Source organism: Vipera berus, assembly GCF_964194415.1.
Source record: "Vipera berus genome assembly, chromosome: 1".
NCBI classification, from domain to species: domain Eukaryota; kingdom Metazoa; phylum Chordata; class Lepidosauria; order Squamata; family Viperidae; genus Vipera; species Vipera berus.
Genome location: NC_138202.1, coordinates 125,969,485 through 125,985,022, shown reverse-complemented (window position 1 = coordinate 125,985,022; position 15,538 = coordinate 125,969,485). Strand labels below are relative to the sequence as shown.

The window sequence follows — 15,538 nt, the reverse complement described above, 5'->3', positions numbered from 1 at the left end:
CAAGTGAACATATGGCCACGGCACAAACAGCAACACCCAAAAAACCAGAGACAGGAACCAGGTTAGCAAAGTAAAAACAATTGCACACTCAATATTAGGTACAAAGAGGCTCAGAACAAAAACACATGGCAATAAGGGAAAACAATCACACTCTTCCAAAAAGCTTTGCATCATTAATTACACTTCAGTCGTGGGCAGGTTTCCCTTCTGCAGAGGAGAAGCGTAACATAATTAATATGCATAAGATAGGTCATGCAAACATATTTAGAGTCTGTGCAACTTTCTGGAACAACAAGATGGGAAATTGCATATTACTTTTTTTTTAAGTTCTATGAAGCCAGAGAAGCTAGCAGCCCTACATTTGTAGAAATAGCTACTTCCATAGAGAAAAGGGTTTCTAACCAGCTTTGATTCCAGTGCAGAAGACTCCCAATAATGTAAAACCCAATCGTTATCGTTATAATGTGATAATAATGCTGCCAATTACATTACTCAATGTTAACTAATAGAAATTAGTTCTGACTCTTTTGGAATCATGACATCACACACAGTAGTAGAAGAAATTGAGCTGGTCTGAGAATCCTTGTTCTCCTACATATTTTACATTAAGGGCTGTCATTCCTTTTGATATCATCAGGTACACAGGATCACACCAGTGGGAGTATCACATATTGATTTTCTCTTTTGTACTATAACATTCGTTCTCAGATCTCTTCACAGTCTTAGGGTTCTAAATTAGTTAGGATGAATCTCAGTTCTAGGTAGAATGTCAGAGCAGTAAATTGATTTTCAAAATTCAAAATAATTTGACTGTTCTAACAATGTTTCTCCATCAAAACGATATGCAAATCTACTCTGCCCTGACTAAAAAAATAAATATGCCCAGATAAAAGGTTTTGGTAAGAATAAGCCACTAGTCACAATCGGTGTGTGCTAGGTCACGGGAAATGCAAAAGGACAATTCACACAATTTGCACACTTGCCTTTTGGCAGTTCTTAGAACTTGATAAGCTTGTTCTAAATTTGACTGCATTCTTTTTTTTTTTTGCATTTATTCGGTTTTATTTATGACCAAAGAACAACCTTAAAAGTAAAAAAAAACACAACTGTGCAGAGAAGAAAAAACAATGATGCAAAAGATAAATAATAGATTATTTTTCAGAATTTTTCAAGAATCAGTGATGATTGAGCAAACATATGGAAACTGATCACCCAATTCTATTTCTAAGCCTACCTGGGACATCTAGCAACGATTGTATTAATCTTTTTGAAGTCCTGTATAAAATGGGACGCGGTGGCTCAGTGGGTTAGGACGCTGAGCTTGTCGATCAGAAGGTTGGCAGTTTGGCGGGTCGAATCCCGAGTGCCACGTAACAGAGTGAGCGCCTGTTACTCGTCCCAGCTTCTGCCAACCTAGCAGTTCGAAAGCACGTAAAAATGCAAGTAGAAAAATAGGGACCACTATAGTGGGAAGGTAACAGCGTTCCGTGCGCCTTTGGCATCTAGTCATGCTGGCCACATGATCATGGAGATGTCCTCGGACAAGTGCTGGCTCTTCGGCTTTGAAACGGAGATGAGCACCGGCCCCTAGAGTTGGAAATGACTAGCACGCATGTGCGGGGGAACCTTTACCTTTGCCTTTATAAAATGGATAACAAGGTAATATGTAGGATATCCATCCTGCCCCCCCCCCTTGATCTCTCAGTGGCCTTCAATACCATCATGTTATCCTTTTGGGCCAAGTAGGGGTAGGAAGTAGTATTATGATGGCTCCTTTCTCCAGGTTCCAATCAGTGTTGGCAGAGGGAAAAGGTTGTGCCTGAGCTCCCTATTTTGTGAGGTGCCTGAGGGCTTTACCCTTTTCACATTCTTATTTAACATCTACGTGAAAACACCGGCTGAGGTACCAGAATATGGCATCACTGCTACATTGCTGATTCCCAATTGTACACTTCTTTCCTCGGCCAACCTAGCAAAGCTTCAAGGTCTTTTCCTAGGGCTTGAAAACTGAGGGGGGTGTACATGGGAGAGAACAGACTTCGATTCAACTCTGGCAAGACGTAGTCACTGTGGGTTTTAGGGTCCCCTGGTTTGGGGGATTTTCCATCTTCCTCAGTCAGTCAAAGTTGGTGTGCCATCTGGGGCTCCTCCTAGACTCTCAGCTCTTATTTGAAGAGCTGATGGGAGCTGAAGTGGGGTGGGGGCTTTTGCACGGCTTTGTCTTGTGTGCCAACTGCACCTTTTTCCTGGACTGTGTGACCTTGCCTTAGTCATCTCCTGTTTGGATTACTGTGATTGTGTTCTGCATGGGGCTAACCTTGAAGAGCACTCAGAAGCTGCAGCTGGTTCAGAATGCAGCAGTGCCCACAATTTTGGTATTTCTCATTACACCCAGGTAACAACACTGGCTCCCAGTAGGCTTCTGAGTGCACTTCAAGGTACTCGTCATCACCTATAAAGCCCCTTCATGGCATAGGGCCAGGCTACTTGCAGGCCTGATTTTCTCCTATTGTTTCTGCTCACCTCACCAGAACTAGTAGAGAGGACACACTCTAGATCCTTTTTATTGAACCATGCCATTTTGTTGAATGCCTTCTTAAATGGTTGTACCTGCCCTGTGGAACAGCATTTCGCTGCCCCCCCCCTCAAGATTTGGAAAGCATTGCAGGCCTGGCTGATCCCCTAGGTATTGGGGCCAGGGTGAGATGAGCTCAACTAGTATGGGTGTTTAAAACAATTGGGCACTGGGAGGTTACATTTGAAGGGTTTCTTGATCTTAATACTGTAAGCCACCCATGGTTACTTGTGTGATACATGCAGATGTTATCAATAAATAGTTTACCATTTCTATTTCCTTTCATCTCTGTGACTAAATTCACTCAGCTCTTGGGATTTTATGGTATTTTCCCTCTAATAATAGGGAGAGCAATGTACAAGTTTGACCACGGGGAAAGCACTCCAATGCCTGTCAGTAGTAATATTTGTCAAATAATTTGTGGGAGTTAAGGATCTCTCATTAATCCATCATCTACTGTGTCAAGAAGGATTAGAACTCATGTCCTTTTAACCCTATATATTCCATCATGCCTGACTATCTGTCTCTCTCTCTCTCTCTCTCCTCAACAGAAAACCCACAGTGCTTCATAGCTTAGTTGATTTCAAATCCTCCCATTGTCTGAAATATCCAGATTCCAAATGCAACAATTCACTTATAGTGCAGCATGAACTATGAACTATCTCTTTAAGGAATTTTGCCTCAAGAGTTTCAGATCTTCTGCTGTTTCCAATAATAGGATCTGTGAACCTTGCAGCACTTGGACACTGTTTTTGGACTTGAAAACCTTAATGGAGTTAGCATCGCAACTTGCAGAAAAGCATAAGCTTTGCTGGGTTTCATATGAGACAATTTCCCTTTCCTAATCTGCTCTTTCAAGTCTTAGACAAACCTGCAAACTTACACAACTGCATTCCTCTCTACTGATTATGTCTTTTGCATTACAAATCATTGGCCTATCTCAGGGGTAGGCAACTTTGGCTCTTTTATGACTTGTGGACTTCAACTCCCAGAAGTCCTGAGCCAGCACAGCTGGCTCAGGAATTCTGGGAGTCTTGAAGTCCACGAGTCATAAAAGAGCCAAGGTTGCCTACCCCTGGCCTATCTCTTTCTATTTAAATTTCAGGGAAGAACCTATCCCAATAGTCATGGCCCCATCAGAGGTCAGTTCAGAGGAGGAGAAAGACTTGGTGCTGGGACCATCCGACAGGGAATGCACGGCAGGGGCTGAGGACGGTGCTATCCCAGGCCCCTCAGGGACAGGGGAGGATCAGCTAATGACCAGCAGTGGTGCTGATAGGCAGCCAATCTCCTCTGAGAAGAAACAGCTGCCTGCTCCACTGATCCAAGGGCAAGGAGAGTGGAGCGTAGGCAAGCCCGGAGAAGGGCTGCAAGGCTATTCGGGAGGAGGTTGCCACACCCCTCCTCACAAGGAACACCTGGAGGGGAGTAACTTAAGGAGAAACTGTGGGGAGTTAGTCTTTGCCAAAACAATTGTTTGTTTTGGCTTACGCTCTCCTGGCTTTTAATTGTGCCTGTTGCTGTTTGCCTTGCCTTGCTTGGAAGATTGTTTTTCTCTTGTGGCCTGCGTTTGGCCTTTGCTTCACTGGTGCTTTGGAACTGCTTCTTTTCTGGGACCTGTTCCTTGTCCTGAGGACTGCCCTTCAGTGGTGGGATTCAGCTGGTTTGCACCACTTCAGCAGAACCGGTAGCTAATTTTTTTATTGCCCAGGACCAGAATGGACTTCCGGAAGTGGCATCCACACAGAGAACCAGTTGTTCACATATCTGAATCCCACCCCTGGTGCCCTTGTATTGGGCCTGGACCCTGCCTGGTAGATTGGACTTGGAACCCAGGGCCTTGCCCTGTGAGCATGGTTTCTTGGTACTGTGGGCTTTCTTGATACTATAGGGGCTGATTTGGGGGGCAGTGAGGGTGGCTGCCTTCAGGGTAGCATGAAGATGACACCTTATGGGTTGTTGGAGGGCTGGAACACTGGTTAAGAGAAAGAACTCTCTAGAGGCTTGATTTGACCATCTTGGTCATAATACCCAAAGAATTTCATGTCCCATAGGAAGGTACACATTATCATTGTATAATGGAACTGGCTCTGCTTGAATTCCATCAGGTATACTCTCCTTCCTGGTCCTCTTCCACTGCACCATTCAATGAAAATAAAGATGTGTCAAATGTCGCTCACCTTAATTAGTCCTTTTATTTTTAGAGCAGCATGGCTGGTCCCATATTGGAACTTTTTTCCTAAATGGGCGGTTCTTGTTATTCCATAAATTATTTACTTGAGTTAGCAGTCACAGTGGGAAAACACACATTAATTAATGTTCATCCCTTCATGTTTATTTCTGTGATATTGAAACTCTGCTACGCTAATTCAATTCATCTACAAGCAACATGATGCCAGAGTTACAAATCAAGTTCCTAAAAGAAAGGTCCTCTGACTTGAAATAGCAGCCACCAGTCTTTCAAAAGACCAGAGATGTTCATTGCAAAAGAGTAGTCTTGTTTTCCACTTGCTGTAGAGTCATATCCTCTGCTAAATTTATATTTAGGTCAGTACGCATTGGTAGATTTTTTTTCCTCTTCATGACCTGCAAGTCATGAAGTTTACAAGTGACCATTTCAGAATATGACCTATTTAATGTACACTAATAGTTTTTTTTACAGAAATTGCTATCTGATCCCATAAGAACTTTATCTGTGGAAGTTTTATTCTCCAGGCCTGCCAATGTTTGCATTTCAAATGTTCTCATTTGAGCATCCTGGGTAGATGCTGGATAGAGCATCCTACAGTTTTATTATTCTTTGTTTAAATCAGTTTAAATTCATTGTAATAAAATGGTAACTTAATCAGCGGATCCATGGATATTTACATTGCCATTGTCACAACATTTACAGTTGGTTCTGCTGCTATACAAACAGCTGTTAACAAGGGTTTTAAATTCCCTAGTTTAGAGATACAGCAGATATCTCTTCCTTTATGGAACTATTTTATAATACAGTTTTAGATGAGGGAATTGAAGGGGAACTCATCAAATTTGCAGATGACACCAAACTGGCAGGAGTAGCCAACACCCCAGAAGACAAACTCAGGATCCCGAAAGATCTTGACAAACTTCAACAATGGGCCCTATCCAACAAAATGAGTTTCAATGTGGAGAAAAGCAAAGTGTTACATTTAGGCAGGAAAAATCAAAGGTACAAGTACAGACTGGGTGAGACCTGGCTTAAAAACAGTAACTGTGAGAGGGATCTTGGAGTCCTAGGGGACGATCACTTGACCATGAGCCAGCAGTGTGCAGCAGCAGCCAAAAAAGCTAATACAATCCTGAGATGTATAAACAGAATCAAGATCATGCAAAGTATTAGTACTGCTTTATAAAACCTAATAAGACCACACCTGGAATATGGCAGCCACTTTTGGTCACCATATCACAAAAAAGATGTTGAGAGTTTGGAAAAAATGCAGAGAAGAGCAACTAAGATGATGAAAGCCTTGGAGACTAAAACATATGAAGAACGGCTGCAGGACTTGGGTTTGGCTAGTCTAAAGAAAAGAAAAAATAGGGGAGACATGATAGCAGTATTCCCGTATTTGAGGGGCTGCCACAAAGAAGAGGGGGTCACGTTATTCATCAAAGCACTAGAGAGCAGGACAAGAAACAATGGTTAGAAACTGATCAAAGAGAGAAGCAACCTGGTATTAAGGAGAAACTTCCTGACAGGACAATTAACCAGTGGAACAGCTTGCCCCCAGAAATCGTGGGCGCTCCATCACTGGAGATTTTTAAAAAGAGGCCAGACAGTCACTTGTCTGAAATGGTATAGATTCTCCTCCTTAAGCGGGGAGCTGGACTAGAAGACCCCCAAGGTCCCTTCCAACTCTATTCTATTCTAATCTATTCTTCTAGGTTCATCACTTGCAATCTTTCCATGCTTATCAGAGATATGCATTCATGGGTGTGGTTCCACATTGTATTTGTCTTCTGAGGGCATTCGCATACTCTGATTGTTTGCTGCAATTGTTTTGTTACTTTTTCTGCAAACAGCTGCATGCTTTTCTTTACAGCAGGCACCTGAAGTACTTTATAAAAAGCAGAAATGAATGTAAGATCCCTTAATATTGCTACATAAAAAATAAATTAAAGCAATTTGACCTTAATTAGCATCAATGGGATGGTGAAATCATTCTAATTACTATGTTTATTATTTCTTCTAGAGCTATAATAATAGATTTGCAGCATAATATCTGACAATAAAAAGATTGTCCTTTTGAGATTCACATTTTATGGTCAGTTTCATTTGAGACTTTCCCTGTAATCTCTCTGTGGCAGGACAGGATTAAGCCCAACAGATGCCCAAAGCAGAGTCCCAAAATACTGCCCCTCTCTGAAAGGCATGGGAAGGAAACAAATGTGATAAATGACAACATCAAACCAAACTTTAAAACTTTAGTCATTCAGCATGTCAAAAAAAATGTATAACAATGCAAATTAAAGTCAAATATGGAAAATAAGGATAATTCGTATGGGTATCAGGAAGCGCATCCAGCCAGTAAATGCTGGAACTCTGTTCAGTCACCCCCGACTCCAACCCAATGCAAGGGATTATAGGGTCATTAAAAGAAAATAAACAAAACAATGGAGGATAATTACAAAAAAAATATGACTCAAGGGTGACAGGGAAAAAAGTTAAGGGCAACAGTTATGCATATACTTATTTTGCTTAATGGTTAATCCAGGACTGCTATGTTGAGTTGGAGGGAATCTTGTAACATGAAAGTGTATATATATGGTGTGTATTTGTTTGTTTCTGTGTGTGTGTGTATTGTATGTATCTTATAAGTGGTTTCTATAGCATTTTTACAGTGCTTTTAATCATTGTTTTTAGACTTCATAAGCTGTATTTCTCTGCAATATTAATTTAGGTATTAGCTTTTCACCCCAGACCCTACAAACTGCTATCTTATTACCGTAGGTTTTTTTGTTACATTTTATCTTTAAAGTGTTGGTACTATTAAAGGTTCTACTTGCAGTTTTTCTAAAGTGCAAAGTTGGTATATATCCCATTAAATGGGACATAGTCTACATCACCAATGTCAAACTCAATCACATCATGTGATGTATCGTGATGTTTTTTGCCTTCGCGAAGCCGGGGTGGGTGTGTCCTGCATGTGATGCATCCGGCCCATAGGCCACCAGTTTGACATCCCTGGTCTACATCATACCTACCGTTTGGGAGGAGATTAATTTGTTTGACCTTCTGCATTTTTTCTCTCATAACAATGTTATTTTAAATTTGAATGATGCATCCTTGTAATGACAGAGCAGTAACTGCTCAGCTTTATTCTTTTATGGTGACAGATATTGTATTCTAGCAAGAAGAACTGGAAGAAAAAGATAATTTGGAACCAAAACATTAAACATATTTCATACAATAATACAGAGTTTTAAAAGATGAGACTATCTGCAAAGTTTAAATATTTTATGTTATTTACAGAAGGGAGAGCTTTCTGTCAATGTCCCTAAAATTTTCAAATACTCCTTTAAAATCTTATATCAAGATATTCACTTTTTTTCTTCCTAACACTGAATGTAATAATTTACCCCAGATACACATCACACTACTGTGCTAAAAGGGTCAATTGTGTTTTCTCAGGGATACATGATTTGTTGATGCTTTATTCATACAACAATTATGAAGAGGCTGAAATTAATCCTCTTACAGGATTATTTTAAGGCCTTTTGATTTTGCCTGTTGTTGAGCATACCAAGTGATAACAGGCTTTATTATGCATTGAAAGAGAAAGGCCAGCTGAGGGCAGTGTGCACCACATATGTTTTCTCCTTTTGCGATAGTGTCAGTAGCCCCTTCTCCTCAGAGTAAGAATCTTTCTTAAGTATTATTTCTTTTGGGAGGTGGGGGTGGAAGGTGTCTAGAAAGAACAGTGTTTTTAGTGACAAATGCAGATGGTATGACAGAAGCTTTGCTGATGGTGTCTATGCTACTCTTACTACTACTTCTATTCAGAGTTTGCAGGATGCCGTGGTGTTTCAAAAGCTTGCTTAATCTAAATCAAAATTAAGACGAAAGTGGCTATGTACAACACAGGAATAGTTGCTGAAGATAAAAGAGCGTATAACATTGGTGGGGACGGAGAGAAATAGTTTAGCTGAGTTATCCATTCTCCCTCATGACTTAATAATCTGCATTGTGTTGAATAGAATACACTAGATATTTACTATAATGAATCTGATTTCTGTTGCTAATGGATATTTTTCTACGGAAAAAATCAATTAAAAATAGGTCAAACTACATACCTCATCATTTTCTACAATTTATGAAACAGAAAATCTTTATTATTAGTTCTCTCCAAATTCTTGGAAAGATATGAAAATCATTTCTCAGCATAGGAATAAATAGCAAAATTCTACAACATATACGAGCCCAGCTCAAAGTGTAGAACACTAAGCAGTCTTCTGGCTATAAAGCCATTAATCTGAGGAGATCTACACCTAGTGCATTCTGGTGTCTCCCCCACAATCATCTTTCCTTTTCATCTCCTGCACTGTTTTAGAAGACAAGGTGCTGTTTATTACTATGGGGTCACAACTATTGCTCATTGCTTTGCTGTTTCTATTTCTACTGGGATGGGAAGGAGGAATAGAAATAAGCTGCAGTGACTGAAGAGAACCTTTCCAAAAAGATACAATTATTTAGAAAAAAAGTAAGCAACAGAGATTGCTGCTCTCACAATAAATTTGGAATCAATAGCATACATCCCCGAGAGCTTAACATTTGTTTAAGTATACTATCCTTACACCTTAGAGGATGGCTCTGAATTGTTTGCTCATTTAAAAAGACACCCAAGTTGGGGTCTAGTTACCAAGTGCAATGAGGTACATGTGTACGTCCAGATACACTTTCAGTACATCACATTAAAACTCAGATAACTCATTTACAAATTGGGTAGCTTATTACATTAATGATCACCAAAAATGTTCTAAACTATGAAAATGATTTGAATTCAAGTTTAGCCAAGTGACTTATTTAAAACTCCAGTAAGACAGTGTAGTAGCAACATTGTTAGAGTTAAAAAAGAAAGAAAAAAATATAGAAGTATTTAAAAAGCAACCAAAGAAGTTTTCAAGATTGGTTAAAACTTGCCTTAGAAATCAGAGAGAGAAAGATGACAACATTTGCAGACATTAAACATATACATTATACTACTATATTCTACCAGCATTGTCTCAGCAAATTGGTCTAAATCACAGGTGTCAAACTCGCCACGTCATGTGACATGTCACGACGTGTCGTGACTTTTTTCGCACTGCCAGAGCTGGGGTAGGCGTGGCCTCTGTATGATGCAGCCAGCCCATGGGCCGGCAGTTTGACACTCCTGATCTAAATGAAAACTACTCACATAATGGCTGGCCCCATGGCACACTTTTAGTTTTATTTTACTTAAACAAAACAATTCTGCAAATGTATCTCAAGTAAAATGTACTTGTTATAATGTATTATTAACTAAAATTGCTGCTAGATAGCAACTGGGCCGCCATAGTGTTTTGGTTCTTATTAGCAAATTAATAACATAAATATGGTGACCAATTTCTTGTCCAAATGACTACTGTTTCAGTCCAACTGGAAATCAAATACACAAAGCAGCATATTTCCATTGCCCTATTCATAGATGGATGGAGTCACTGAAGCAATAGGCGTGACCTTAAATGGACTCCAGAAGATAGTAGAGGACAGGCAGGCCTGGAGGAACGTTGTCCATGGGGTCACAATGGGTCGGACACGACTTCGCAACTAACAACAACAAATTCATAGATGGAGTGGAAAATCGCATCAGAAACAGCGTTGCAAATATTGTTCACACTGTTGAACCAAACAGTCATTTATCCAAGTTATCTCTAACTATAATTAGATTTTACATCCTTCATACCTGAGTTTTAACATATTTCTAAACTGACTTTAAAGATTCATTTTGAACCCAGAGTACTGCTAATACAGATCTTGGTTTTTTCCTTCTCCCAAGAACACTGCTCTTCACTGACCAAAGAAGTTTCCCCAATAGGATTGATACATGTATTCTGTTTGCAACTTTGATTGGTGGTTTTATAAAAACAGGACAACCACATATTTTTAAAAAAATGACCGCATGTCAAGGCAGGGTGGGGTGTTTCTACAATCAATTTGGAAACTAGAAATTTAATACGTGTGCTCACCTAGGAATAGTGATTGTATTATAATGACTTATAGTTAATTTAGCTAGATCCACCACTACTCTAACATGCTAGGAATTCATAATTTATTTCATATAACTATAATTAAATTCAAACACATTTATCTGCTGGCAAATCAGTTATATTTTTAACTAGCAGTTGGTTCTCAAAAGATTGTTTGGTGCTGAAATTTCTAGAACAAAGCTACTTTTGGGAAGCCAAAGTGAACTTGGATTAAATCAGATGAAAGCCACACTGACAGATATTTAGCAAACAAACTAAAATGTTCATTTTTTAAAATAAAATAATATTTTTATTTTTATTTTAATTCCATTTATATCCCGCCCTTCTCCGAAGACTCAGGGCGGCTTACAAGCTTAGCAGTAGCCTTCATACGATGTATATGCCTGCTTATTAGGGCTTTCACACACACCCCAAGCGGCATTATTACAAAGTCAGCTTAATTGCCCCCAACAATCTGGGTCCTCATTTTACCTACCTCGGAAGGATGGAAGGCTGAGTCAACCTTGAGCCTGGTGGGACTTGAACCTGCACTAATTGCAGGCAGCTGATGTTACTTAAGGAGGCATTAGCCCACTGCTCCACCAAGGCTCTATACATGGGCATCTGCAGAGGAGGGCAAGTAGGGGTCAAATGAAAACCCAAGTATGATGATGTTATCATGCAAGTCATGTGACTTGCAAGGACATAATGTCATTGTTTGCATGAGAAATCATGTATGTTTGATGTCATTTCCAAACACAGGATGCAGTTGGTGATGCCTTTCCTTTAATAAAGACATTAAACAATTTGCAAAGAGAAGGCTGTAATAGGCCTATTGGAAAACCTCTTCTGGTCTAAGAGTAGCCTTCAGTTTATTATCAATGTCTGAAAATTACCAATGTGCCTGAAAATGGTTCAGGAAGCTTAAATATTTCCATTCTACTACCCCACTGGTATTAGGGTTGACTACTTTACTCAGAGATTACCACATGCCAAGACATCTTATTTAACCAGGTCTTTTCTTGCTCTTGTGAATAATTATGCATCACATTAATGACATAATACAAACTAGCTTGTTTCCAAGTAGAACACTGGATTAAGAAATGGCAGCTTTAGAGAGAAAGAGAAATAATGCAGTTTGCCTAAAACTATTAAAGAACCTGAACTGGGGGGAAAAAGTATTTGATCTATAGATGAAGTCGAACTGTCCTCTGTAGCAAAAATATGGACACACATAGTAGAAATGTGTAAATTCCCAAGGAAAACAGCAGCACTCACTACCTGAGAGGGAGACTTGGGGATGCCTCCCACAGGAGCTTCCAGAGTGGATGGCTCTGCTTCATGGTTGACGGCCTTGATCTCAGGGCTGGTGATGGGTGTCCCATCAGGTGGAGATGAAGGAGTTTTGTTTACTTTGGTGCTGTCACTGTACGAAAAAAAGAAAAAAAACGGAAAGCACTTCTCAGTTCTCATCTCAGTAGGGGGTTTTTTTGTATTTCTTCGAGTAGACTGAAATGCTTCTTTCACTTGCACTGTTTGGAACATCTCTACTGATATTACTTTAATTTGTAGTAAAGTGCCTAATATCAAAAGAAGAGAAAAACAACGTAAATTTGAAGCACTGCCAAAACCTAACTCCCAAGGCATACAACATATAGCTAGTTTAAGGGATGAGCAGTGCTAGCAATGGAAACTCTTAGAACCAAATTACGTGATGCCTTATATGTGCACGTACCTTGGTTATGCCTCTAAATGCACTAGACAACAACCACTGATGGACATAGGGAAATCCAGCATAATCCCCTCCCCAATAATAATTGGGATTATGTATCACAGGAAGCTACCAAAGAAATTTTCTATCCCACACCAAACAACAGACAGGAGAAGGGTAGTGTTTGAACTGCAATATATAGGGGGGGGGAAGTATTTTGCTTTTGCTTTTTAAAATCAGCATCTCTATTTCCTTCCATGTTCTGATCTAAATTGCAATACATGCAGTGCCAAAGTTTGTCTACCATATAGTTTTGGCTCTTAAACAGCTCTTGGATATTCTCTTAAGATTTAAATAAGATGATTTTCATTATACATTAAAAATAAGCAGACCTCTGAGCTCCAAAGAAGTATAGAAATATTAGTCTCCTAAGTAATTTTGTATATGTGTGTAATCCTATAGTGTTCTGTGTTATACAATGAGTACTTTGAAATTAAACGAGCTAGCCATGTGGCTTAGAGGGGCGAGACAACTGATTTCTTATTTAAATAATGCAAAGGAAAAGGTTAAAAAGTGGACCTAATCCCCAAAAATATGAAAACTTGCTTTGCACACTACATTTTGTCAACTAAATATTCAAATATTAGATTTAAAATAAAAATATCAAAAACACTGATATATAGCAATAGAATTTTTTAAAACTCTCATAACATTTCTATTGTTAAATTTGCACTGTGAAATAAAATGTCCTAAATTCATTAGGACTTATGCTTTCTTAAATATTCTTGGTTCTAAGAGGTTCTAACTATAACCAGCTGGAGATTCATGCGGAAGATGAAGATGTAAGTAATCAAAGATGAACTACCAAATCACATCTCAACTATGTCCATCTTTTCTGCCTTGGATTGTGTCTCCAAATCTTATCAAAAGGCAGACAGCTGGTAGAAAGAAAACAACTGAGAACTCTTTTTTTACACATGTTTTATCACTTCGTCATAGCAGCCATCATGCATATTTACTCAGCAAGCTAGTTAGTATAGAAAACACTCATTACAATAGTTTGTCATAAAACACCATGTACTCCCAAGAGCGATTTAGCTTTTTCTCTCTATTGAAATCCATGTCCTTTCAAAGGAGTTATTTTTTTCTCTGTACAACTAATACTCATCTCTTCAGGATAGATATCATGATTTGTGATCACAACACACAAAAAAGTGAAATAAAAAAAAGTTACTTTTCCAACTGATTTTCACAAAGGAACACCCAAAGTCATAAGGGCTCCTTACTCAGAATCTGAATGGAATAAAGAGATCATTTTCCTCCTTCTCTTCCCTCATGAATTGATGGCAAATAAGTTTAAAAGGAAACATTAATCATACCATAATTACTTGGCAGCCAGCTTCAAAATTCAAATATTTTTGGAGGCAAACCAACAGAATATGAATAAAGAACAGGAGCACTATTATAATTCACCACTTCTATTGTGGAAGACATGAGGAGAATTTTTTGGCTACATAACAATTTCTCTGAAACAAAAATCTATTTATCAATATATGAACTTGCCTATTCCTCAAAAAAAAATGCTGAAATTTTATCCATAGTTGCTCTAAATGCAAAGGTCTATCATCGTTCAGCGCTGTTATATCCATTGCTGCAACGTATCAACTTAAGCTCTTACAAAGGGATTACATAAGCTTTACAAATAACAAGCAGAAATTTAAAACAAACTATACACAGATTTCTAGTGAAATAGAACCTTTAGCATCCTTAAACTAAGAGGCCTTAGTTCAAAGTTAACTTGGTAGTCCTACCAACTCTGCACAGTATGTGTAAAATATAGGCCCACTTCAGTTTGAAACATTAAAGGAAAAGCAATGCCCTTTCCTCATTTGGGAGGACACACTATCATAACCCATTAGAGGAAACAGTGTAAGGTTGTCTGGTTGCCTTAATTAGCATTTATCTCTAGGTACAGAGCACATAGTATTGCAGTTATCCTTAAGGAATGTATTAGGAAGCATAAAAACTGTCATCATAAACGCCACAGATGATCTTCCACTAAAAATGTATTGGGGGGGAATTGGATTAAAACAAACAATAAAATATTTGGATTATTTAGACACACACAAAGACAATCTCAAACAATTCTAAGAGAAAGAGGTTTAAATCATGCAGATTAAAAAAGAAAAAAAACTCTACATTATCAAGCTATCAATGCACTATGTTGTTAGAATGCAGCCTGGCCTTTGCTTTTGTCATCCAAATCAGATCACTTTGCCATTCTGGTACCTGCTCATCTTTTTCCTCAGCCTGGAGAAGAGTTTAGTTTTCTTTCTGTTGAGGACGGCACACGTAAGTGATCTCCATTACAACACGGCTCAACCAATGAGAAAGAAAGGTGAAGATTCCGTGCATGAGCTAATGCAATTACTGTGAAGATATTTGTTCATAGAGGAACTAGAATGTGGCCCAGTGGGCCATCTTAGCACAGTAACAGGTACCCACACTGGACATTTTCAACTAAAAAAAATATACCCATTAAGTGCTATGTCAGTGCCCAGTGGATGAAAGAGGAAGAGAAGGATAGTTGTCACCACTCATCCTCAGATTACCTCAAAGCTGTACTGGAAAAGAAAAGTTGATTTGGAACAGGGCTGAGAAATATGCAATAGTTATAGCAGAGGGCTGTGTTTTGGAAACTGATGTTTCCTTATCTATTGATCTGTCACAAGATCAATGAACACAGTGAGCCTTGAAAAGTGTCTTTTTGCAATTTGAGAAAACTGATCTTCTTTAAACATTAGCAACATGGGAATCACTTTCCATTGCGATGTCACAGCAATAATGTAATGTTAAAAGCTCCATAACCATATGGATTAGGTCAGTTACATATTTTCCTAATAACTATCCACAAATCCAACCAGACATTAATTTGACATTAAATTATGGCACAGAATGGATGAGGGTCTTTAAATGCATCCTAAAAAATATGGCCCCACAAAACATTGTCTGAACTATTGTTG

At 38.8% G+C, this 15,538-nt stretch overlaps 1 protein-coding gene across 7 annotated transcripts in view; it reads right to left on the bottom strand.

Annotated features, from left to right (window-relative positions):
• BIN1 (bridging integrator 1) overlaps positions 1–15,538 on the bottom strand; it is a 134,738-nt gene that overhangs the window by 26,475 nt on the left and 92,725 nt on the right. For 4 of the 7 annotated variants that reach the window (XM_081313285.1, XM_081313287.1, XM_081313290.1 and 1 more), the window contains 2 exons: positions 14,805–14,849; positions 12,086–12,230 (listed from right to left, as the gene is read on the bottom strand). In XM_081313285.1, coding sequence (XP_081169411.1) covers positions 12,086–12,230; positions 14,805–14,849 — 190 coding nt within the window. The remainder of the gene's footprint in view (positions 1–12,085; positions 12,231–14,804; positions 14,850–15,538) is intronic. The other 3 variants (XM_081313286.1, XM_081313291.1, XM_081313289.1) reach the window with 1 other exon arrangement.